The sequence below is a fragment of the Panthera pardus genome, unplaced genomic scaffold (assembly GCF_024362965.1).
Source record: "Panthera pardus isolate Hobbes unplaced genomic scaffold, ASM2436296v1 HiC_scaffold_3, whole genome shotgun sequence".
Lineage (NCBI taxonomy): Eukaryota > Metazoa > Chordata > Mammalia > Carnivora > Felidae > Panthera > Panthera pardus.
In genome coordinates, this window is record NW_026526876.1 from 55,442,744 (window position 1) to 55,467,953 (window position 25,210).

The window sequence follows — 25,210 nt, forward strand, 5'->3', positions numbered from 1 at the left end:
CTTTAAGTCCTCACACATCCCTACCCCTGCCTCCTGTTGGGGGCCCCCTCCTGGCCTGGGGGTGGGGGTGAGTCCAGTGATTGAGAGGCCGGGAAAGGGAAGGGGGAGTGTTCTCCCTCCTCTTGGCCCCAGTCAGGATATGGTCGCTCTGGGCCCAGCCCTGACCCGCTGGGTGGAAACAGGAAATATGTGAGACTTGGTGTTCGCTGGGTCTCTGCGCCTGGCTCCACAGCTGATAAGGGCCATTGTGTGGCCACCGGGGATGAGCCTGCCCTAGATAGACATGCTGCTCAGAGGAAGGAAGGAAGCTTTGCTGGCCTTTCCTGGGCGGGGGAAGCCGTGGGGAGGGAAGGAAAGGGTGCCCCGGGGGGAAGGTGCCCATCCAGGGGGCTGTCAAGGCCAGCACCAGCCCACTGGACTTCACCCCTCCCAGGCCAGTGCCTCTCTCTGGAAAGGTCACTTTTCCCCATCCTCTTTCCCTTCTCACTTCCGATAAGGAACGGCTGAAGACCTGAGGGCTCACTCCCAGGCCAGGAAAGTGTCAGCTGTGATTTAGCAACAATAAAGAAGAAAACAGGAACGCCGGGGGTGAGGGGCACCTGAGGGTGCTATGGAAAAGTAAGAAGCCGACAGGGCTACAGCTGCCCAGAGCCAAGGAGTCTGGGGACCAACTTCCCAAGCATTAAAGGCTCCAGAGGACGGTGGGACGGGGGCCTCCTCCCAATGTCGTCCTGCCTCTCTGGCTAAACCCCCTCTGTCCAACATGGCCAGCCCCCAACCGCTCTGGCCTCTCAAACTTAAGGGGTTTGCCCGCTGCTGTGGGGAGGTAGGCACACTGGGGGAACATGCAGGAGGGGCAGTGCCTATTGATGGATCCTGTTGGCTTAGGGCGGGATGTGCTTCTGGTTTGGAGAACACTGAGCTCTACGGCTGACACCGGTGAGTGGGCAGCAGGAGAGGCCTGGCCATGGAGCTGCTGTGGCGAAGGACCCTCCTAACCTTTGACCTGGAGGCCAGGGTCCCCCACGGGTGGCTGCATCAGCTCCTCTGGTTACCTGGGACAACAGGCATTTCCTCCATCCCTCGGCCCCTCCTCTTCCTGCCCCAACCCGCTGGGCCAAGAGGCCTCCCAATCAGACCTGCGCTGCTCCAGCTGTGTCCTGAGGAGCTGGACCAGACACATCCCCCGGGGCCGGAGTTGAAGCCGAACCAAGTGGCCATCCCAGTGTGAGACCAGATTCCTGACTCCGGGAGCAGCCAGAGCCAGGGGGCAGGCAGGCTTTTGCTCAGCACACTGGCTCTCCATCGGCAGAATGGCACTGCAAGTGGAGCTGATACCCACTGGGGAGATCATCCGCGTGGTTCATCCCCACAGGCCCTGCAAGCTTGTAAGCTGGGATGCCCTGGGCCGGGAGGAAGGGTGGCAGCATCTCCCCAGGGCCCAGCAGCTCCCTCTCAAGCAAGCCCCTCAGGAAAGAGGTGAGCAGTGGGGAGGGGTTCTGATCTTTGGCTGGACAGGAACAGACTGGACAAGAAGGGGTAAATGAAAGGAAGGGGTAAGAGTTTAAGCACCTCTAGGAGCAGGGTTTTTCTAAGCAGGGATCTAGGTTTGAATCCCTTCTCTCCCAGCTCCCTGATCCTCAATAGGCTGGACTATAAACTGGCCCTAACACGTAGGTGACAGGACTGCTCTGGGGCCAAAGGACCGGCGGTGCATGTAAAGCTCCAGACGCATAGTACAGGTTGAATTAATGCCTCCGCTTCATTCAGCCCAAAGAACCAGGACTGGCCAGCTCAGAGCGGTAGCTTGGGCAGGGAAGGAGGGGGAAGGGAGACAGGTAGGCACAAGTGGGGAAGAGCTGAGCTGGCCTGGCAAAAGCGGGGCGGGGGTCGGGTTTGCTCTGAGGATGCAAAGCGGCCCTAGGATGGGGAAATGCATCCCCTCGACCCCAGCGCTGCAGCGAGTGGGCCAGGTGTGGAGAGTGCGTGAGTGTGTGTGTGTGTGTGTGTGTGTGTGTGTGTGTGAGAGAGAGAGAGAGAGAGAGAGAGAGCGAGCGTGAGCGAGCGCGTGTGTCCGCGTGTGGCTGTGACGCGCGCCCCGTCCCCGGAGCTGGTTGCGGAGTGTGCGGCACCGAGTCTCGGCGGACTCAGGCGGGGGCCAGGGCCGGGGCTGGCCGGGGCGGGGCGGGGCGGGAGGGTTCGCGCGCGCGCGCCCGGGCCTGGGCCCTGCCCGGGATGACGACAGGCAGCGGCCCGGCCCCGGGCGGGCCCTGGGCGGGGAGAGCGTGCCGGGGCCGCGGACTCCGGAGCCGGCCACGCCGCCCAGCCTGGCCCCCGCCTGCGCACCCGAAGAGCCGAGCCGGTGGGTACGGGGGGCGTGGGCGCACGGCGGGCAGCAGCCGCGTGGTCTCGGGAGGGGTCGGCCGGCGGGGGGAAAGGGGGAAAGGGCAGGTGGCCGAAAGCCGAGCCCAGCCCGGAGCTGCCGTGCGGGAAGGCGGGGGTCGCCGGCCTGGGGATCGCTGGGGCCGAGGGTCGGCCCGGGCGGCCTGGCCCGGCCCGTGAGGGGTCCCAGAACTCGGCCTCGTGGAGACTTAGATTACTTGCAGGTAACGTGAGGGCGGGGAGGGGCGGCTGGGGTCACAGGATCCAGGCACCCTGTACCCTCTTTGGGCCCCTCCGGCAGCCGGGGCTGCCTCTGGGTTCCGGAGAGGACGCACGAGCCCCGCCCCTTCCCGTACTCCGCCCCCGGGGCCCTGCAGTGCCAGCTTCCCCGCGCCTGGGCGCCGGTGAGTGCGGCGGCCGGGGTCTCGGAGGTGAACGAGAGAATGAATGGTCGGTCCACGGCCTTATTCAACTCCTGGCACGCTCTGGGCTCTGTGATTCGTTCATTCATACAGGCGTCCACGAGGGGTTACTGAGCCCCTACTGTGTGCCTAGCCGGGGTGTACGCCCTGGAGGGAGTAGTCTCCCGGGAAAGACTGACAAGGAAACTGGCGATTGGAGCACGATGAGATATGGAGGGGGCTATGTGTTGGGGGAGGCAGGAAGGGGTTCTGAAGGAGGTGATACCTGAGCTGAGTCTTCAAGGATGACTAAGAGTCAGTCAGGTGGGGAGAGGGAGGGTGCGCCCAACCAAGGAAGGTGCAGGTGCAAAGACAAGAAGCTTAGGGAGAGAGCGACGTGTGATAGGGATGGGGGCAGTTCCTCCTGGCTGTGTGTGGTAGTGAAAGAAGGGACTGGAGAGGGCCACCCCTGTGGTCACACGGGAACACGGCACATCGGGGTGAGCTGAGGACAGAGGGGGCTGCTGGAGTCTATATGCAGGTTCCTGGCAAGAAGCATTAGGTGTGAAGTGTGGGCTTGGCACATGGAAGGGTGCCCCATAAACTTTCACTCCGTTAACATAAGATGTTAATTAATCAGACTTGCATTTGTAAATACTACAGGCTGTTGTGGGAAAATGGATTGGAGGGAGGAAGGCTGGGAGGGCAGTGTGAAGGTTGCTGCCTGATCCAGGAGCACAAGAGTGAAGGGGGAGCAGAGGGAAGGTTTTAGCAGGTGGTGACTCCTTGGTGTGAGAAATGGAGGGAAGTGAACAGGACTTTTGATGCCAGATGGTGATGACTAGCTGGAGGTGTCTTCCTCCTTTCTACATATAGGATATTGAACAAGGAGGATAGGTCAGGGAGACAAAGTGCTCTGTTTACTTCTGCTGGACCCCCAAGCAGAGGTGTCTGGCAGGCCAGAGACCCATGATTCTAGAACTAGAGTGTACAGCCCTTGACTGGGGCCCTGTGAACAATCGGGTAGAGCCCTTTAGTCCCCACCTTTCATCTCCCTTGCCCCTCACAAGTTGCCCTAAGTCTGGAACAGTCCTTGGTGGGGCAGCCTGGGCCCAGATCTAAGATACATCCAATAAATATAAACTGAGCATAATGAATATAAACTGAATATAAACTCTTCTGTGCCCAGCACTACACTGTGGGTGAGAGAGGCTATGAGTCTGTTTCCCCAAAAGGCCAGGAGGCTGCCTCGGTGGAAATCAGCTTTTAGCAGAAATCTGGGGATGCTCAAAACACCCTCTCCAGATCTGCATGGGTCCTTTGAGGCTCTTTGAACATCTGAGGCTGCCACTGCCTTCCCCACTCCTCCAGAGGCCAGTCTTGAGGGTACCTGGCCCACACTAGGTAAAGGGCACTGGATGACCTAGGTCTGCTGGGTCTGCCCCATCCCTGCCTTTAGAGGAAATGACACAGGTGGGAGGAAACCCAGAGGTAGTCTTGGGAAATAAGTCTTGGGTCACTCATGTGTCCATGGCTTCTCGCCAGCCTGCAGCCAGCCCCTAGGTGCAGGACCATGCTCGGGGCCCAAAGGCAGTGGCGTACTCCCTAGCTATTGCTCCTAAGGCCTACATATCAATAGTCACACAAAACTGACAGGGTTGTATACTGGGCACTGCAGTCACGGGGTTACTGAGGAAGGTCATAGCCTGCCAGGGCAGCGAGTTAACCCTTGCAGAGAAGCGGAAGCTTGGACATCCACCAGCCAGCGGGCGGGCCGCCTCTCTCCTTCAGGGCAGCCCTGCAGAAGCAGTGAGTGCTGGCGTTGCCGGTTCCAACGCCACCCCTCCTTTTACTAGTCCTGGGATCTTGAACAAGTCATTCACCTGCCCAGACTCAGTTTCCCCGCCTATAGAATGGGGTAATAACGCAGACCTAAAGGCTTGGCTTGGGAGCATGGAAGGGAGTACGGTAAGTCGGCGCTGAGAACGCAGGAAGCTCCAGGAGCTGCAGCCTTGGTCTCTGTGTGTCTCACACCCTCGGTTCCCCGCCTCCCTACCCCCTCCCTGGGGCTGGCGCTTCCGTCCAGTGAGGCGGGGCGGGCGGGGGCCGGGACCCCGGCCGGGGCCGCCCCTCTGGCCTGCCCGGCAGCGAAGACGCCCCCTCCTTCCGCCGCCGGGCGGCGGCTGTGGGGGCGCCAGCGGGCATCCCGGGAATGCGGCGGCGCGGCTCCGGGTGGGGGGTGGGGGGGTGGCCGGCAGGACCCCTCCGCACGCGGATTCCCCTCATTCCAGCCGCTTGACGCGGCAGCGGGCGGGGCGGGCTCTGCGGCCGCGAGGCTCCTCCCGTTCTCCGCTCCTCCTCCCCGGTCCGCGAGCGGCCGCAGCGCCAGCCCTGTCGCCCCCTTACCGCAGGGAGCCATGCTGCTGGTGGGGGCTCGCTCGACCTCGTTCCCCCAGTATCCAAAGGCGCTCCCCACCCCGAGTGGGCTGGAACCTGAGAACCCTCCCCGCTCCCCTTCCCTTCTGGATTTTAAACCTGGGACGCCGCAGAGGGCGCCCCCTTCCTCCCTGAGCCCGCCTCTGTTGGTGGCGTTTAATACCCCCCCTCCTCTCCCACCCATCTCCCAGCTGCGCACCCAGTCCCCTGGCCCCTCCGCAAGGCCCCATCTCCCAGCTGGTGCCCCCCCCGCGGGGTCCCCCGGGCCGCGGCTCCGACCGGGCTGTTGTTCTTGAGGTAATGAGCCTCCCCACGAGGCTGCAGCCCGCACCTGCCGCAGCCTCACCCCCTCTCGGGGGAGCCTGGGTGCGAGGGGCATGCTGGGGCTTTAGGTCTCGGCCCCGCCTTTTCCTCTCTAGGACAAGTCCGCGTTACTGTGCCTCAGGTTCCTTATCTGTCAGGTGGGAAACAGGTAAAGTTTACGAGAGCTGTCTGTAACTGGCAGGCACGCCTGAGGGGCTTTCCCCACTATAGGAAGTGTGACCTATCTGTCCCAGGGCCTGGCTCTTAGTAGGTCTGTCCCAAGCACGTGTGGAATGAATGTCGGGCCGAGAGAGGGAAGTGCTTGTTGAGGGACTGGGAGGTGCCTTCGCGCTTTATCTTAGCCTTCCCAGCAATCTTTAAGGCAGGTATTAGCCACATTTTAAGGATGCAGAGTTGGCTCTAGGAAACCGACTTGCTCCCATACAGCTCGTGAGAAATAGCCCAGCCGTTTGCAAGCACCAAAGCCTTTTAGCCATCACCGCCTCTGCCAGCGGTGGGATCTGAGCTAGAGTTTGCCCCTCGAGTGCCTTTTAAGACCCCAGCGACGGTGGGGCTGCTTGGGGCTGATTTGGGAGAAGAGTGTCCTGGGGGATCAAGAGGGAGAGGAGAGGAGCCCCTGAGCGAAGCACAGAGGCCCTCGTTAGGGTGTCTGGGATAGGGGAGAAGGGTATAGGCCCCAAATGCTGGAAGTCGGGTGTACATTTCCCAGATGGAAGAATGAGACCTCCATAGGGGCCAGACACACACCGCGCCCGGCAAAGGCTCCCTGTGGCCGTGGCTGTCCCTTGGGTGTGCGCTCCGTCCTGACTCGGAACCTAAAGAGATTTTCTTGGGCCTTAAGGACACTGGGCCACCCCCCAGAGAGTATATAGGGGTGGACAGTGTCCTGCACGGAGGCTCCGCCCGCCTGGGCGCGCCGGCCGTATTTGGACATTTCGGTCTATTTTTAACTTTCCTGGGACTTGAGGTTGGGGTGAGGGGAGATGGAAATCCTGCCTCCTTCGGGACCCAAGGGCCTCAATCTTCGTCGTGCGCCTGGCCTGATGTGTAGTGTAGACACAGCCCGGAAGTGAGTTCCGGGTCCGTGTAGACGCGGCGCCCGTGCGGGTTCCGGGCCCCACCCTGGAACCAACAACGCCCCTCCTGGAAAACCTGACTCAGGCCGAGCCCCTCCCGGGCGGGGAGCTCCGTCCCCCCCCCCCCCCATTTCCACCCCCGCACCGAAATCCCGCGTAGTTCCCACCCCACTCCCACCAGCTGGGCAGGAACCCCCAAGTGCGAACCCCGTGGGAGGCGCGGGCGGCCGGGGAGTCCCGCGCTTCTGAGGCTCGCGCAGGGGGCGGCGCGGGGGGCGGGCCGGCCCCTCCCTCGCTGACGCCGCCGCCGCCGCTGCCGCCGAGCCCCGGGCGGAGAGCACGGGCAGCGGAGCAGGGCGCCAGACCGGCCGGGCAGGATGCGCTACCGGGCGTCGGTGAGCGGAGGTGGCGGGCAGGGCGGGGGTCCCGAGCGTCCCTCTCTGCCTCGCGGCGCCGCCTCGGCCCCGCCAGGAAGCGGGCGCGGCCCAGGAATTTCGGGTGGAAAAACGTCCCGGAAAGTTGCAGGGGGAAGAGGCGGAGGCAAAGAGGGCCGCGGGGCACTCGGACCCAGAGCCCGGCTGGCGGCTCTCAGGGAGGGCTGAGAGCACAGAGACCCGTCACCCAGAGGGCAAGGGGGCGGGAGCTTTGGCCAGATTTGGCAGCAGCTTCGGGACAGCATTGGGGGGAGGGGGGGGCGGTTAAGGCGGCGAGGGACAAGCCTGGGAGAGGCAGGCCAGACCCAGAGGGGTGCCCCAGGCCAGAGATCTGGATGCTTTGTGGTTGGAGGAGAATTGATGGCCTCAGTGGGATCTACACCCCACCCCCCTCCCACACTGCCACCTTGCTGTTCTCCGAACCTTGACACTCTTGACGTCAATTTCCTAGAGCCCCCTCTCCTCCTATGTGAAGAGTGTAACCTGGGGTGAGGGCCTCGTTGAGCCTGTGTGCTCTGGAGGCAGCTGGGCTTTCCATGGTAAAACCCCCACCCCCTTGAGGCTTCTGGGGCTCTCAGGAGGAGGGTGTCTGGGGAGGCTGGCAGCTGGAGGAGAGGGTGTGGCCCAGCTATGGGAAGGAGTGCCCCCCCCCTCCTCCCCTGCAACTTCTGGGGTGGGTGTTGAGTCCAGCTGGGACAGGAGGCCCTCTGGGGAAATCCCTCTCCTGTGGTCTGTTGGTGGCCTCTTGCTTGGTCCCTGACTCTCTTCTCCTGGAGATTTTTTTTTTTTTAATTTTTTTTTTTTAACGTTTTATTTATTTTTGAGACAGAGAGAGACACAGCATGAACGGGGGAGGGGCAGAGAGAGAGGGAGACACAGAATTGGAAGCAGGCTCCAGGCTCTGAGCCATCAGCCCAGAGCCCGACGCGGGGCTCGAACTCGCGGACCGCGAGATCGTGACCTGAGCTGAAGTCGGACGCTCAACCGACTGAGCCACCCAGGCGCCCCTCTTCTCCTGGAGATTTTGATGAGTGAGGGTGGCAGAGATGGCTCCACCCTGACTGCAGAATTCACTCTGAGCCATTTTGTCCTCCAAAGCACCTGTCACACGTGGCCCAGAACTAAGGGACTTGAGGTCACCTGGTCTAACTCAACTCCTCCTTGAGGAGGAAACAACCCAGAGAGAGGAGGGGATTTGTCCAAGGTCAACAGAGCATTCTTTTTATTATTCCAGGGAGTTTCTTCTCATGACTCCTCTTTCTCTACACAAAAAGCAGTGCCTGCCTGGATTTAGTGGCCTTGCTTCACATTCCTCAGGGTCTTCCGTGCCCCAGTGTCCTGTGTCCAGGTGCCATGTGCCCCACATGGTCCTTGTTCTGTATGACCCATGTCCTCAGTGTTCCATGTGCCAGCTTCCTGTGACCCTGCCCCTGTACCCAGCATGGTCCATCTCTTGGGTGTTCTCTGTGTCCTGGGTGCATGTGCCCCTGGTTGCCCTCTTAGTCCCACAGGCTGAGGTGGAAGAGAAGCAGCCTTACCTTACCCTGCTGGCTCTGACCGTCCTGTGGTCCATTCCCTGCAGGCCTTGGGCAGTGACGGGGTGCGGGTGACCATGGAGAGTGCACTGACGGCCCGTGACCGGGTGGGGGTACAGGATTTCGTGCTGCTGGAGAACTTCACCAGTGAGGCAGCCTTCATCGAAAACCTGCGGCGACGCTTCCGGGAGAACCTCATTTACGTGAGCCCCAAGTGGGAAGAGAAGGGTTTCTGGGGGGCGCAGACACAGGTCTGAGGGGGAAAGAAGCACCAGGAGCCTCTGGGAGAGACTTCTGATTCTCCTCCCTCAACCCCCAGACCTATATTGGCCCCGTCCTGGTTTCTGTCAACCCCTACCGAGACCTACAGATCTACAGCCGGCAGCACATGGAACGTTACCGGGGTGTCAGCTTCTATGAGGTGCCACCCCACCTGTGAGTGACCCCCAGCCTCTCCAGGAGTGACCCCCCCCTTCCACCTGAGATGACCCCACCTGAGATGACTCTCACTCTAGAATATCCCTGACCTCCAACCTGGGATGAATCATCTGTGAGGGGTCCTACAATCTCTCACCTTAGAGTGACCCTGATCCCCACTTGAGATGAATCTCTCAACCCCATCTGGGGGGGGGCCTCCCCAGCCCCCACCCCACCTCACACCCCTAGCTCCTTGCCCCCAACTGTACCAGGGCATGGCTCCCCAACCTCAGTGACTCTGCGACCCCAATCTCTACCTGAATGACTTCCAGGACCCCCACCCGTGAGTGATCTCCTCAGTCCTCCATCTCAAAGTGACCCCCATTTCAGGGTGAAGGACCTTCCCTGACCCGCAGTCCTGAGGGTCCCCCAATCCCCATCTGTGAGGGTATGCCCAACTCCCACCCACAAATGAATTCCAAGCAAATATGAGAAATACGGGAATCCCTGTGCCCCATCCCCCTCCTACCTTGCCCCACTCCCATCCCTTAAGCTCCTGACAAGCCTCTGCCCCAGGTTTGCAGTGGCCGACACCGTGTACCGGGCACTGCGCACCGAGCGCCGGGATCAGGCGGTGATGATCTCTGGGGAGAGCGGGGCAGGCAAGACAGAGGCCACCAAGCGGCTGCTGCAGTTCTACGCTGAGACCTGCCCAGCCCCCGAGAGGGGGGGTGCTGTACGTGACCGGCTGCTGCAGAGCAACCCGGTGCTGGAGGTAGGGGACAGCAGTGTCTGCAGGGAGGGAGGGGCAGGGAGAGAACACCAGATATCCCTCATACCCCCCTCCGCTCCTAGGCCTTCGGAAACGCCAAGACCCTCCGGAACGATAACTCCAGCAGGTTTGGGAAGTACATGGATGTGCAGTTTGACTTCAAGGTACCTGTGGATGGGTCAAGGCAGGGGGAATGGGATTCCCAGGTGGTAGGCACCCACTCGCCAGGTCTTTGGTATCAGCAAATATTTATTGAGCGTCTACTCTGTGCCAGGTGCTGTTCCAGGTGCCAGTGGTACAGCAGTGAAACAAAATAGACAAAAATCCTGCCTCCAGGGAGATAGACAATAAACAGAAAAATGTAATTTAGGTGACGAGTGCTATAGAAAAAGTAAAATGAGGTGAGGGGTGGGACCAGTTGCTATTTTAAATAAGGCAGATAGGGTAGACCTCACTGAGAAGGTAGTATTTTGGTAAAGGCTTGATGGAGACAGGGGAGGAAGCTGTGCGGATACCTAGGGGAGAGAGTTCAGGCAGCGGGACTAACCAGTGCAAAGGCCCTGGGGTAGGAGAGTACCTGGTAAGGACAGCAAGGAGGCCAGAGAACAAGGTGCCCAGGAATAGGAGGGGAGACTGGATGGTGCAGGCACTTCTGGGTCTTTGTAAGAAGTTTAAAAAAAAAAACAACTCTGAGTAGGGGCACGTGGGTGGCTCAGTCGGTTAAGCCTTTGACTTTGGCTCAGGCCATGATCTCGTGGTTCATGAGTTTGAGCCCCATGTCGGGCTCTGCGCTGACAGCTCGGAGCCTGGAGCTTGCTTTGGATTCTTTGTCTCCCTCTCTCTCTGCGCCACCCCCCCCCCCCCCCAGCACATGCTCTGTCTCTGTCTCTCTCAAAACTAAATAAAACAAAACAAGAAACTCTGAGTAGAAGGGGAGCTGTTGGAGGGTTTGGAACAGAAGTGCGTCATGATGTGACGTTGCTCTCAAACAGATCCCTCTAGTGCTTTGTCAAGAGTAGATGGTAGGAGAAGCAGGCTGAACAAGGAAACCAGTCCAGAGGCTGGTGGTTATTAAGCCGAGATGACAGATGACAGTGGCTGGGACCAGTGTGGTGGCAGTGTAGAGTTGTGGATGTTTTGAGGGTTAAAGCAGCAGGATTGGCTGCGTGGCGGGACATGAGGTTAGGGAGGGAAAGAGGCTTCCAAGAGGAGGGCAAACTTCTTGGGTGGAGTGGCCATTGACCAAGATGGGAAGAGAGGAGCTGGTCTGAGGAGGGGACACCATGAGTACAGGGTGCAGTTCCAGGCCTGTTGAGTGTAAGCGGCTCGTCGGACAGCCAAGTGGAGTGGCCAGGTAGATAGGGCTGGACGTGCTCATTTCCTAGATGAGAACACGGAGGCCAGAGGGGGTGGCTGGCTGAGCCCATGCAGCTAGTCGCAGCTCTAGAATTAGAAGCCAGGAGTGCAGAGGAAGGCGGGGGAGGGTGGGTTGGAGCCTATCCCCAGGCCCCCTGAATAGCCACCACGTCCTGCCCTGCCCACAGGGTGCGCCTGTGGGTGGCCACATCCTCAGTTACCTGCTGGAGAAGTCCCGAGTGGTTCACCAGAACCACGGGGAGAGGAACTTCCACGTCTTCTACCAGCTGCTGGAAGGGGGCGAGGAGGAGATGCTGCGCAGGCTGGGCTTGGAGCGGAACCCCCAGAGCTACCTGTACCTGGTCAAGGTGAGTCGCGAGTGGGCAGGGCGGGTGCCACCCAGGGAGTGCAGCGCTGGGGCTGGTGACCCAGCTCTGCTCTTCCCCCAGGGCCAGTGTGCCAAAGTCTCGTCCATCAATGACAAGAGTGACTGGAAAGTCGTCAGGAAGGCTCTGACAGTCATCGACTTCACTGAAGATGAAGTGGAGGTGAGGCCCGTGCTGGGGACCCCCCCTTTCCTCCTGCCGCACCTGGAAAACCTCCGTCCGCTTTTACAGCCCTTACAGCTCCCTTCTCTCAGACACTCCCCCACCTATTCCTTGCTCCATCTGACTGCTCACTGGTTGCCCTCCTTGGCTCTCTGCCCCTCCTGTGACCCCCACCCACCCCTCCCTGTTTGTCCAGGACCTGCTGAGTATTGTGGCCAGCGTTCTGCATTTGGGCAACATCCACTTTGCCGCTGATGAGGAGAGCAACGCCCAGGTCACCACCGAGAACCAGCTCAAGTATCTGACCAGGGTGAGTGGGGTGAGCAGAGGGCGAGGGCAGAGGGGCTGGGGTGAGGAGGAGTGCACCCCCACCATGCCCACCCCCTCCCTTGACAGCTGCTTGGTGTGGAAGGCTCGACGTTGCGGGAAGCCCTGACACACAGGAAGATCATCGCCAAGGGGGAGGAGGTGAGGCCAAGCCTTTGTCTCAGGACGTGGGGGGTGAAGGGGGTGCAGGTGCTCCAAGGCCTCTTCTGAGACTCCCACCTCCAGGAACGCAGCCTCCTGTCCTTACACCGTCTTCCCTCTGATGTGGCCACTGTGGCCGCTCCTGGCGTGCCCCACCCCCCAGGCTCACCAGGAGCCGGGAGGACAGAGCGGTTGTGGTTTTCTGGTGCTCGGCCTGAGCCCATACGGGAGGCAGATGGAAAGGGGTCTGTGGCATTCATCTCCCGTCTCACCTTGGCTGGCAGCTCCTGAGCCCGCTGAACTTGGAACAGGCTGCGTATGCACGAGACGCTCTTGCCAAGGCCGTGTACAGCCGCACTTTTACCTGGCTGGTCAGGAAGATCAACAGGTCGCTGGCCTCCAAGGTGAGCTCGTGGCCCTTGGCCCATGCTGCTTCTGAGGCAGCAGAGAGGGCAGTCCAGGGAGGCCCGGGGCTGGGTGCTGGCAAACACCAGGACCCACGCTCTTTGTTGAACCGCTGGCCCTAGGATGCTGAGAGCCCCAGCTGGCGGAGCACCACGGTCCTTGGGCTCCTGGACATTTATGGCTTTGAAGTGTTTCAGCACAACAGGTCAGCCCCCCCGTCCACCTGCCCGTCTCTCCTCCCATCTCCCCTGTCCCGGTCCCTCTCCTCTTGCCCCTGCCTCTCGTATTCCTGATGAAGTCCCCGGCCACCTCAGGTCCTGCTCTGTGTACCTTCCCTTAGCTACTCCGAGTCCTCCCCGTATCTCTCCCCTGTCCTGGTCCTGTGTCCCCCTTGGACTACCGTGGGCTCTTCTGTTTCCTTCACAGCTTTGAGCAGTTCTGCATCAATTACTGCAACGAGAAGCTTCAGCAGCTCTTCATCGAGCTCACCCTCAAGTCGGAGCAGGAGGAATATGAGGCAGAGGGCATCGCGGTGGGTGCGAGCCTACAGGTGTCCCTATGGACACCCCATAGGAAGCCAGGCACTGGGGTCCCCTGGACAAGGTGCTAGGACCCCATGATGATGCTGTCCTTCCCTTTTGCCCTTCAGTGGGAGCCCGTCCAGTATTTCAACAATAAGATCATCTGTGACCTGGTGGAGGAGAAGTTCAAGGGCATCATCTCCATTTTGGTGAGTCCTTTGCTCTTTCGAGGACTCATGTTGGGGGCTGGGTGGGAGGATGTTACTCCGTTCCCTGTTCTCTTAGGCCTGTCCACGGAGGGCCTGAGTTTGGTGTTGAGTAGGGACAGGGCAGGGCTGTGTGTGGAGGGTGAGGTGAGGTGCTGGTCTGGTCTGGAAGCTGTCTGTGGGAGGCTCCCTATGATCTGCCCCTGTCCGCTGCATCTCTGCTTCCTGGCACGATGCCCCTGAGTCTCCTGTGCCCTCCGGCTCCTTCCCTGATACATCCCTCATCCTCTGCCACACCCCCCCAGGATGAGGAATGTCTGCGCCCTGGGGAGGCCACGGATCTGACCTTCCTGGAGAAGTTGGAGGACACAGTCAAGCACCATCCGCACTTCCTGACGTAAGCGGGGTGGCCGAGCAGCTTAGGGGCAAGGGCTCGCTTGGGGAAGAGCCTGTGAAGCGCGGGATCCCCCTACAATCCTAAGACCCCAGCCATAAGGAGGGATGACCAGGGGAGTTGCTAAGCTGAGGACAGGCGCACAAAGCCACAGCTTGTGGTGCATCAAAGTAAGAAGCTAAGAGGAGCATGGCTCCCTCCTTATTCTTTTTTGAGAATGAAACTTGTTAAGATTTTTTTAGCTTCCTTATTTGGAAGTTGCTCTTTCTTTAAGGATTCCCCTAATGTGGGAAGGGGAAGGAAAGAAGCAAGCACCTCTGCCCTGCATCTTTTGTGCACATCACCTCCTCTAACCTGAAGCAAGCCTGTAAGGAGGCATTCGTGGTGCTTTCTCCACTGTACTGAGGCTCCAAGAGGTGACGTCATTTGCCTAAGGTCATCACACATTTAGTAAGTTGCAGAGCTAGGACTCAGGCCTGGAGCTGTTGAACGCCAAAGCCCTGAGCATTTTACCTTTTTATTTTTTTATTTTTATTTTTTGCTTAGTTGTAACCTTAAGGGGCACCTGGGTGGCTCTGTCGGTTAAAAGTCTGACTCTTTTTTTTTAAATTTTTTTTCTAATGTTTATTTATTTCTGAGACAGAGACAGAGCATGAGTGGGGGAGGGGCAGAGAGAGAGGGAGACCCAGAATCCGAAGCAGGCACTAGGTTCTGAGCTGTCAGCACAGAGCCCGATGCGGGGCTTGAAGTCACAAACCGTGAGATCATGACCTGAGCCGAAACTGGTCATTCAACTGACTGAGCCACCCAGGCACCCCAAAAGTCTGACTCTTGATTTCAGCTCAGGTCATGATCTCATGGTTTGTGAGTTCAAACCCCGCATCAGGCTCAGCGCTGACAGTGCAGAGCCTGCTTGGGATTCTCTCTCTCTCTCTCTCTCTCTCTCTCTCTGCCCCTCTCCTGCTCATACTCTCTCTCTCTCTTTCAATTTATTTATAAATAAATAAACTTTAAATTAAAAAATCGTAACATTAAAAACCTCTTCCTGGGGGCGCCTGGGTGGCTCAGTCAGTTAAGCATCCAACTTCGGCTCAGGTCATGATTTCAGGGTTCTCAGGGTGCAGCACTGACGGTGTGGAACCTGCTTGGGATTCTCACTCTCTCCTCTCTCTCTGCTGCTGCCCCACTCAACGCTTTCTCTCTCTCTCTCATAGTAAATAAATTAACATTTTTTTTCTGATTGTAAAAATAATAATGCTCATTAGAGAAAAATTGGAATGTGTGCAAAAGCCACTTGTTATCTAGCTTAACACCCAGAGGTCATCACTGTTAACAATGTGAGGCATTTCCTTCCTGCCTTTTTCTATATGTTTTTTTTTCATAGTTGAAAACTTATTGTGTATAAGGTTCAGGATAATGTTATATCCTGAGTGTTTTCCTGGATCATCAAACAGAAAAATTTCCTCAAAACACTTCCTCCAGTGGCTCTAACTCACAGATACTCCACTGCTCTCACCCAGCCTCTGGAGGCCCCTAGCCAGCCTCCAGGCTTCTGCTGGGGTAACAAGGCTGCCACAAACATCCTTGTGCCTTAAATCTCTCCCTGTATCTCTGGTTAGTTGCTTGGAATAGTTGTAGAAAATGGTGGGGGCGGGGGTGCGCCTGGCCGGCTCTGTCGGTGGACCATGTGACTCTTGATCTCGGAATTGTAAGTTTGAGTCCCATGTTAGGTATAGAGATTACTTAAAAAATAAAATCTTAAAAAAAAAAAAAAGACAATGGGTTAAAGGGTATAAATACACTTAAGTAATCTTTTGGGGCAGATTTCCATTCTTAAAATGCAGTGGGCAGCACTGAGCCTTCTGAGCAGAGTCACATAACAGCCACAGGCAATGAAAGGAGACCTCTGCCCCGTGAGCCCCAGCCGCGCAGAGGCCTGCATCCCGGGCCTGGCACTGTGTGACCCTGGGAAAGGCCGTCTGCCTCCCTGAGCCTCCACAGCCGACGGCCCTGCCCTGTCTGTCACCAGGCATGGAGGGTTGTGGCGTGGCCCAGGGCGTACCTGCTCCTTACTGGATGCCCGGTTCGTCTCTTGAGCCTCTTCAGCAGGAAGGCGCGTGGCTCAGGCCAGCAATCTGTAGCTTCCTCTCGTTCTCCAGGCACAAGCTGGCTGACCAGCGGACCAGGAAATCTCTGGGCCGTGGGGAGTTCCGCCTTCTGCACTATGCTGGGGAGGTGACCTACAGCGTGACCGGTGAGGATTCTGGAGCTGGGTCCCCACAGTGGGCAGGGAGAGGGGCTCGCCCTCACCTCGTGTCTGCTCCCCCCTCCCAGGGTTTCTGGATAAAAACAATGACCTTCTCTTCCGGAACCTGAAGGAGGTGAGAAAGACTGGGGAGAGGGATCGGGATCTGGGCACTGGCTGACCTCTGCCCCAGGAACGGGTCCCACCTGCCCCTGTGCCCTGACTCCCTGCTTTGCCCTCACAGACCATGTGCAGCTCAGAAAATCCCATTATGAGCCAATGCTTCGACCGGAGTGAGCTCAGCGACAAGAAGCGGCCAGAGACGGTGTGGAGGCTGTGGGGACCTGAGGGGGCACGTGTGTGCACGTGTGTGTGGATGGGTGCCTGTGTGAGCCGGGAGTTGGCAGTGTGCATGTGAGCTACGTGTTCACTGGTACACATCTGTGTGCGTCTAGGAGGCTGCCCGTGGGTGCATCTGTGCTGGCTTCCATGTGTGCACCTGTCTCTACCTGTAGACCCACACGTGAACCCCCGAGTCCTTGTGGGGATTGTACCTGTCTCTTCGTCGGCACTTGCCTGCATTCACCCACTCGGCAGACATTTGGATCAGACATTCCTAGGCACTTAGGAGACCAAAATGAATAGGTGCTTTCATAGAAATGTGCACAGGGTGCTTTGGAAACAGAATAAGGAACAGCAAATTGCCTGAGGGAGTAGAAGTGGGGGGAGCAGTCTGGGAAGGCTTCCTAGAGGAAGCATCTGAGATAACTTGGGACTGAGTATGTGCTTGTCAGAGGGACCTATGGGAGAGCACAGCAGGCAGAGGGAGGCCCAGCACAGACACGCAGAACCCAAAAAAAGACCAGGAGGTTGACAGGAGAGTGACATCATCGAGAGAGAGGCTGGGAAAGGCGGGTGCGGCCAGTGGTGCCTGATTCAGGGAGAGCTCCAGTGAGCTGAGGGCAGAGGTGTGGCTGTTGGGTGTGGCGGGAGGAGGCCCCGGGTCCCAGCAGGAGCGGGCTCAGTCTGAGGTAGAAGCTGGAGTCCTGCAGGCTGAGACACGCTGGCAGGGAGGGTGCAGAAACCATGGGTTGCCCAGTGTCCCACTCCCCAGTCCCTTGTTCCCTGATGCATACCCCTCGCCCTCCCCACACACACATACCCCCCTTCGGGGGAAGGACACGCATCACTGTCCAGGCCTCTCCAGCAGGCTGCAGGTTCACGTATCCACTGATCTCCTCCAGTGCCTTCCAGGCAACCCACTGGTCTAAAATGGGCCCTTGATTGCACAGTGCCCCAGGCCTGCCCCTTCTGTGTCCCTAACTCAGGACGAGGATCACCCACCACCCAGTCTCACAGGCCAGAAACCTGGGCAACATCCGTGACTCTTCAGTCTCCCCCATCTCCCTCATCCAGACAACTACTGGATCTTGCTGGTTCCTGCTGCCTGAGTACTTCTCAGCTCCTTCCCCTCAGCCTGTCCCCATAACCACTGCTCCAGTTCAGTGCTCTGAGCCAGCCAGTGTCATCTCTGGTCTCCTCCTGGCTTCCTGGCTGCCCTTGCCACCCACCCTCCATATATTTGCTTAGAGGTCTTCCAAAATGCAGATCTGTGCCTGCTGTTCCCTCATTCCGGATTCCTCATTGGCTCCCTATTTCCCTCAGGAGAAGTCAGTCCCCCGAATGTGACTCTCCAAGCCTGTCATGATACTGCATCTGCTTGCCTCTCTAATCCTATCTTGTTTACTCCCCATCTGGATCCTTTCACTGCTTATAGCTCCCTGGGTACATGAAACTTTTGCTCAGGCTGTCCCTCTGCCTGAATACCTTCCTCTCCTCTCTTCTGGCTATCTCCTACTTATCCTTTAAATCTCAGCCCAAGGGGCATTTCCTGATGCCCCTTACCCCACTGACTAGATTAGTTGCCCCTCCTTGATGCTTTTGGAACCCCCAGGCATACACCTCTGTCACTGATGGAATTGCGAATCTGTTGAGAAGTCTGCTTCTCCCATAGGCCTGAGATCCTTGACGGTCTTGATGAACAGTGTGCAGAGACAATGGTTGGATGCATAGGCATTAGGACACATTGGTAAAGAAGGTGGCCCTGAAATTCTAGAAGGAGAAAGAGTTGTCATCAAAGGGAGATTAGAATCGGGGTTGTGGGGATACCTGAACAAGTGTTTTTGTTTTTGGTTTTTTAAGTAATCTCTACAGCCAATGTGTAAAAGATTGGATGTAGAGATTGGGTGTGGCTTGAGCCCACAAGAGTAGGTTCCAATGATTGAGTCTCAGCCTGGTGCCTCCTGAGCAGAGTTTTTAGATAGGAGTGAGGTTCCTAAGCTGATGTCTGTAGCCCAGCTGGAAGATGCCAGCAGTCTGGTCCCTCCCTCTCCTGTGAGCTTGGGGAAGCAAAAGGAAGGGCCCAAGTAGGGCCCAGGGGACTGGCGCCACTCCGCTCCAGGAAGGGGCATCTGCAGGGTTCAGCAGCTTTGCCCCAGTGAGGGGCAGGGCTGCAGGGATCCACAGCCTTGGCCAACCTTCCATTCACTTTGGCTGCCCAGGTTGCCACCCAGTTCAAGATGAGCCTCCTGCAGCTGGTGGAGATCCTGCAGTCCAAAGAGCCCGCCTATGTCCGCTGCATCAAGCCCAATGATGCTAAACAGCCAGGTAGGTGCCTCTGCCCGCCATAGGCCTGTGGGGACTGGGTCACCCCTGCAGGGGCAACAGGCTATCCATCCCTGAAAGTCCACTGACCACCCTGTTACCCCTCCCCCAGGCCGCTTTGACGAAGTGCTGATCAGGCACCAGGTGAAGTACCTGGGGTTGATGGAGAACCTGCGCGTGCGCAGAGCCGGCTTTGCCTATCGTCGCAAATACGAAGCTTTCCTGCAGAGGTGGGGGCGTGGCCTGGCTCAGGCCAGTGAAAGGGGGTAGGAGGGTCGGAAATTTCTGGATCCCGTGAGAGCAGACGGGGATTCTTGGCCCCATTTCAGAGACTAGGACACTGAGTCTCTGAGCTGCTGTGGGTCGCATGTCAGGTGACCCTCCATGCTTGAAGGCCTAATATCAAGCTAGGTGGACAGGACGCCAGCGCTCCCAACCCCCACCCCACCCGCTCAGGGACCTGCCCTCATAGAGTACCTGGTTAGGGGTCCATAGGCATGCATCCACATGCTTGTCACCAGGTGGCATAGTAAAAGTCTATGAAGAGGACAGAGTTTCCAATCAGTTCAGAAAGGATAGAGCAGCTTTGTGGTTGGTCTAAGGGGCTGGAGAGTCAATTAGATTTGAATTCCATCCCTGCCACTTTCTAGCCCTGTGGCCTTACACAGATGAGGATACATCAGTTTCCTCCTCTTTAAAATGGATGCAGTGGTGGGGCGCCTGGGTGGCTCAGTTGGTTAAATGTCCGACTTCAGCTCAGGTCATGATCTCATGGTTCGTGGGTTCGAGCCCCGTGTCGGGCTCTGTGCTGACAGCTCAGCACCTGGAACCTGCTTTGGATTCTGTGTCTCCCTCTCTCTCTGCCTCTTCCCTGTTTGCGCTCGCGCGCTCTCTCTCTCTCTCTCTCTCCCTCCCTCTCTCAAAAATAAATAAACGTTAAAAAATTAAAAAAAAAAAAATGAATGCAGTGGGGCGCCTGGATGGCTCAGGTGTTTAAGTGTCCTACTCTTGATTTCGGCTCACAGTCATGAGATTCGGGCCCCTGTGTTGGGCTCTTTGCTGAGTGTAGAGCCTGCTTAAGATCCTCTCTCTCCCTCTCCCTCTCCCTCTCTCTCTCTGCCCCTCTCCTGCTCACTCTCTCGAAAAATAAATAAATAAAATAAAATGGATATAGTGACAAAGTGACCTCTGAGGCTTTTCATGAGCTGCAAGTCATGGGTGGGAGTACCCAGCATGTACCCCAAAAAGCTGATTTGGGTCCCCGGGGGTGGGGGGGAATTGATTGGGGTGGGGCCTGGGTGCATTTCCGCTCCTCCTATCTCCAGGTACAAGTCACTGTGTCCAGAGACATGGCCCACATGGGCAGGACGGCCCCAGGATGGGGTGGCTGTGCTGGTCAGGCACCTGGGCTACAAGCCGGAAGAGTACAAGATGGGCAGGTGAGTGGTACCCGCCCACACCCAGTGTTTGGGGTGCTAAGGGGTAGCAAGCAGGTGCTGATCACTGCTGCCTCCTCAGGACCAAGATCTTCATCCGCTTCCCCAAGACCCTGTTTGCCACAGAGGACGCCCTGGAGGTCCGGCGACAGAGCCTGGGTAAGAGAGAGGCCGCACCGTCCTGTCCCAGTGGGGTCTGTTCTGGGGAGAAGGAAAGAAATCACTGCATTTGGGCCTTTTCTCCAGGAAGCCCAGTTCACTCACATTCAGCTCCCCTCCTCCTTACCAGCTCCAGTCCTGCTCCTGGATGCAAACTCTGAGCATATTCCCACCTTTCTTTGCTCCCTCCTTCACTCCTTCACGCATCGCATTCTCCTTCTCTTATGTATCCTCTCATTCAGTAGTTCCTTCAGCCACACTCATTCGTGCCCCTCAGTGAGCTCTGACAGTGCCAGGCCCTCAGCTGGTTCCCCAGGGCTCTGGCCAAGTGACTTTCTTTCCCCACCACAGCCACGAAGATCCAGGCCGCCTGGAGGGGCTTTCACTGGCGGCAGAAATTCCTCCGTGTGAAGCGATCAGGTTCGGGGGCCCAGGGGTCCTCAGAAGGGGCAGGGTCTGGGGCTAGAGTGGGCCGCCATCGTGAGGAGATTAAGGTCAGCCGTTTGTGGTCTCCGCAGCCATCTGCATCCAGTCGTGGTGGCGGGGAACGCTGGGCCGGAGGAAGGCAGCCAAGAGAAAGTGGGCCGCCCAGACGATCCGGCGGTGAGCACCGGGGCGCCACGAGGGGGTGGTGCAGAACAGGCGGTGGGGCGCTGCCAGGCCTCTCACCCCCACCCCTGGCGGGCCCACACCCCCAGGCTCATCCGTGGATTCATCCTGCGCCACGCACCCCGTTGCCCTGAGAATGCCTTCTTCCTGGACCACGTGCGCACCTCCTTTCTGCTCAACCTGCGGAAGCATCTGCCCCGGAATGTCTTGGACACTTCCTGGCCCACACCGCCACCTGCCCTGCGTGAGGTCCGTGGGCTTCCCTGCTGATCTGGGGACCGTGAAAGCACTCAGCGGAGGGGCCTACTGATCTTGTGGACGGAGAAGCATTGGAGGTCCCCCGAGGGAGAACTGGAGCTGGGCCACGGAGAATGAGTTCTTTTGAGAGAAACGGCTCAGGAATGGAAGGGATGTCCAGGTTGAGGGGGTGGGGGTCACTCCGGCAAAGGCCCAGTAGTGGGCATATGCCTAGTGTCTTCAGAGGGAAGGGAGCCGGGCTGTGTAGGTGCCCTGACCTCACTCGTGCCCTCAGGCCTCAGAGCTTCTGCGGGAGCTGTGCATGAAGAACATGGTGTGGAACTACTGTCGGAGCATCAGCCCGGAGTGGAAGCAGCAGGTATGGAGAGCGAGGAGGCAGGCGTGGACTGGGACTAGCCAGCGAGGTCGGGGCAGCGTGCTGGGAGGAGCACATCACCCACCCCCCCACCCCGGGTTTACGGTGTGATGTCAGACGGATCCCGGGCCCTATTTGGCCTCGTGTGTGAGGTCAAGGCTGGAGTGGCTCCTGGGTGGCAAATAGGATTCGTCCTCTGGGCCCACTCCACCGGACTGGTAGAGGCTCCCCAGAGCCCTGTGTTGAAAAGGCTACAGATTCAGTCTGATCGGTTGGTAACGTCTGCCGTGGTTCCACGGATGGACGTTGGTGGCTGATGTGCCTTGTGTTGGCCAAGTCACTATTGGATGATGCTGAAAGACCCACCAGCTCAGATAACCTGTTAGTAGTTTCGAGTATCAGCAATCAGCCAGCTTCAAGGTGCCAAGCTAGAGCTGAACGCCAGGGGCCCCAGGGCCTCATACGATGGGGAGTTAGCCCCCAGGTCGAGCCTAGCCCCTGGAACTGCTGTCTTGACCCTTCTGGAAAGCCTTGTGTCTTGTTAGTGGGGTTGGGGGCAAAGCAGAGGGAGAGGCCAACAGCAGGGTTGTTGGCAGGGCCTCGCCTCCTGGTGCTGGGGCCAGAGAGAAGGTGAGAGACTGTCTCAGTTCCTGGGGCTGGCCTGCCCCTTCCCGCTCCCTGATGGTTCCCACCCCTTGTAACCCCCACCTCCCGCCCTTGTCTCCTCAGCTGCAGCAAAAAGCCGTGGCTAGTGAGATCTTCAAGGGCAAGAAGGACAATTACCCCCAGAGTGTCCCCAGGCTCTTCATCAGCACACGGCTTGGTGAGCCCCTTTCAGTGCTCCGACCCTCCAGCACCATCCGACTTAAGTCCCCTCTCCCCTCCCCTGACCTCTCTCTCCCCCATCTGCGTTGCAGGTGCAGATGAGATCAGCCCCAAGGTACTGCAGGCCCTGGGCTCTGAGCCCATCCAGGTGAGACCACGGTTCTGCGGCCTGAGGGCTGCATGGGGGGTGCTCAGGGCCCGGGCAGAGAATGAGGGGCTGCCCTGGAGGCCTCGTAGCCCCTCCCCGAGCCCTCACCCCACCTTCCATCCGCAGTATGCGGTGCCTGTGGTGAAATACGACCGCAAGGGCTACAAAGCCCGCTCCCGGCAGCTGCTGCTGACACCCAGCGCCGTGGTCATCGTGGAGGACGCCAAAGTCAAGCAGAGGATTGACTACACCAACCTGACCGGTGAGCGAGAGCCCAGGGCTGCTTAGGGAGGGCCCCTGCTCTGACCCTTGACCCCTAACCTCTGCCCTTCCCCTCAGGAATCTCTGTCAGCAGCCTGAGCGACAGCCTCTTCGTGCTGCATGTGCAGCGGGAGGACAATAAGCAGAAGGTACCCTGTTGGGGCCTGGGCGGCAGGGCCGAGGTGGGTTCTCTAGCTTTGGGCAGGGCCTGACCCCTCTCTCTTCTGGACCCCCCCAGGGGGATGTGGTGCTGCAGAGTGACCACGTGATTGAGACACTGACCAAGACAGCCCTCAGTGCTGACCGCGTGAACAACATCAACATCAACCAGGGCAGGTGAGGCGGTCAGGGGTGATGAGGGGACCAGGTGTGCGTATGCAGACAGCCCTCACACACCCCCTTCCTTCCAGCATCACGTTTGCAGGGGGCCCCGGCAGGGATGGCATTATCGACTTCACGCCTGGCTCAGAACTGCTCATCACCAAGGCCAAGAACGGGCACCTGGCTGTGGTGAGTGGGGCCAGCAGGCAACAGCCCACCTCCCTATCAGTAGCCCTGGGGCTCGGGTGAGCCTCGGGTGGCCATGCTTCTCGGCAGCTTGGCAGAGCCTGGGCAGCTCATCCATGGGTCTCCATCCGTGGGGCATCAAACCACCTTGTTCTTCCCATTGCCCATCGAGGGCCAGAGAGTGGGGCCATATGAGCCTCCACGGTGCAGAGGGTCATAAAGATGGCAGCATCGGGAGGTGGGGGAGGCCTGGGAGGCTCGAGGGGAGCTGTAGACAAGGCCCACTCTGGCAGGACGGGGAGTCCTATGGGAGTAGGATCAGAGGCTCCAGGACTGAGGCCACCAGACGCCCACCCCTCAGACCGCCACTGCATTTATCTAATCCATGTAGACAAGCACCCAAAGCGCCTGGGTCTGCTTCCTACTCACCACTTGGGCTTCTCTCTCTGCCCCCATAGGTGGCCCCACGGCTGAACTCTCGGTGATGAAGGCGCGCACTGGACCCCCTCCCACCTCCCAATGCTTTGCTTCTCCCCACCTCCCCTTCCCACTTACCAAAGACTCGAGCTTCTAGACAGGGACCCAGGGACACCTCAAAGCCCACTGACAAATTCCTGCCTTTTGCTCACCCCTCTCTTGAGGGAGCAGCGGGGGCCAGGGAGCCGCCCCAGAAGTGGGCCAGGCCGGGCCACAGCAATAGGAAAGCCGGGGACAGAGGCGGCCATGCCAGCCCCACTGCCGATGCCAAATATTTGAGAGAAGGGAACTTTTGCTGAGGTTTTCTCTGAGATTTTTTGATGCTTTATAAGAAACTATTTTTTAAAAAAGCTATTTTCCCACCCCAAGACACACTGGATGTGTTTTCCCTGATGCCAGCAGGGCAGGGAGTGTAGCCGAGGGGTTGGGTGGTCTGGGCCCCGGTGCCCTCTCCCTTGCCCAGGCCACTCTCTCCTCTTCATTCCCTTGGCACCTTTCTTTCTGCCTGCCTGCCCACCTGTACCCTTTGCAGCCCACTCTGCCATCCCCTTGGGGGCTGAGACCACCTCTGCCTGCCCCCTTCTTCCTGCCTTAAAAATACCCTTTCAAAATCATCACCCCCGCCTGAGGACATCCTGGAGCGGGGGAAGGGGTCTTAGACCACAGAATTTGGAACACGCCGAGAGATCATCCAGTGTAAGCTTCCTGGTGTGACAGAGCAGGAGACAGAGGCCCAAGAGAAGGGATGTGCCCTTCATCCAGCAGGTTGGGGCAAAACCAGGACTGCAGTCCTGTCTTCAACACACCTCACTGCCTCTCCAGGGACAGGTTCATGTCTTTAAGGGTGCATGTGGCTCCCTAACCAGCAATCACCCTGGGGGCCAACAGGTGGGAGAAGCAGTCCTACCTGAGTCTATGCCTTAGGATGACAAACATCCTGTTTATATACTTTGGCCCCAATTCAAGGATGTAGGCCCTTTCCTGGCCCTTACGCCCTCCTGTCTGCGGAGCCCAGGGAAGAGGCTAGCCTTGGGAGGAGCTGCAGAGGCATCACCTCTTTCTGCTGTGTCCCCCCACCTCCCCAGAGGGCCTGAGCGCTGCCCAGCTGCCTCTGCCCTCCTGGGGGTCTCAGCCCACCGCTGATACTTCTGCAATCCAGAGAAACACTAAATAAAGCAATATGTGTTTGCCAACATTGGTCTGCTTGCGAATGTTAGGAAAGGGACAGGACCCCTAAAGGCAACCCGGGGTCTTGTGTTAGAATTTTTGCCTTGTCCACAGAAGGAGGAAGGCAGGGCGCCTTCCCGGAGGGAAAACAGAAGTAACCAGTAGCTGCAACACAGACTTGCTTTTTCGTTAACTATCTACCGAAGGGCTGCTCAGCCTGGCCCACTGCTGTGGGCCAGGGGAAGATGCATCTCACACAGTCCCTGCCCAGTGGTCCTCAGCCCGGCGGAGAGAAACACAGCCCAGTGTGGGAAGTGCAGGCCCCAAGGGGCCTGCTGACTAGCGATGGACTCAGTTGGGGAGAAAGGCTGTAAACACTTCACAGAGAAGATGACATCTGAGCTGGGTCCCAAAGGATAGGCTC

At 58.4% G+C, this 25,210-nt stretch overlaps 1 protein-coding gene across 4 annotated transcripts; it reads left to right on the forward strand.

The window, feature by feature from the left end:
- The first annotated feature begins 1,171 nt into the window (after positions 1-1,171).
- On the forward strand, positions 1,172-24,812 carry MYO1C (myosin IC). 4 transcript variants are annotated; one of them, XM_019429619.2, is made up of 32 exons: positions 1,172-1,388; positions 8,636-8,791; positions 8,908-9,023; positions 9,582-9,780; positions 9,861-9,941; positions 11,322-11,501; positions 11,583-11,681; positions 11,878-11,991; positions 12,078-12,149; positions 12,434-12,553; positions 12,677-12,759; positions 12,981-13,086; positions 13,204-13,284; positions 13,587-13,678; positions 15,835-15,929; positions 16,010-16,056; positions 16,165-16,245; positions 18,482-18,587; positions 18,697-18,814; positions 19,910-20,023; positions 20,103-20,179; positions 20,531-20,599; positions 20,698-20,782; positions 20,878-21,037; positions 21,321-21,404; positions 22,131-22,224; positions 22,319-22,374; positions 22,501-22,636; positions 22,714-22,784; positions 22,874-22,971; positions 23,046-23,145; positions 23,601-24,812. In XM_019429619.2, exons 1-32 carry the CDS (start codon positions 1,314-1,316, stop codon positions 23,625-23,627), a joined length of 3,192 nt encoding a protein of 1,063 aa, XP_019285164.1. In that variant the 5' UTR covers positions 1,172-1,313; the 3' UTR covers positions 23,628-24,812. The 4 variants fall into 4 exon arrangements, with proteins under 4 accessions (XP_019285164.1, XP_019285166.1, XP_019285165.1 ...); XM_019429621.2 differs by lacking the exon at positions 1,172-1,388 and adding an exon at positions 2,236-2,362; XM_019429620.2 differs by lacking the exon at positions 1,172-1,388 and adding an exon at positions 6,838-7,014.
- The last annotated feature ends 398 nt before the right edge of the window (positions 24,813-25,210 follow it).

Bases quoted from the DNA above. Each gene is read 5' to 3' on its own strand.
- MYO1C (XM_019429619.2), top strand. From the start codon at position 1,314: ATGGCACTGCAAGTGGAGCTGATACCCACTGGGGAGATCATCCGCGTG. The intron at 21,405-22,130 runs GTATGGAGAGCG...TTGTCTCCTCAG, and splicing joins GCCCGGAGTGGAAGCAGCAG to CTGCAGCAAAAAGCCGTGGC. The intron at 23,146-23,600 runs GTGAGTGGGGCC...CTGCCCCCATAG, and splicing joins AGAACGGGCACCTGGCTGTG to GTGGCCCCACGGCTGAACTC.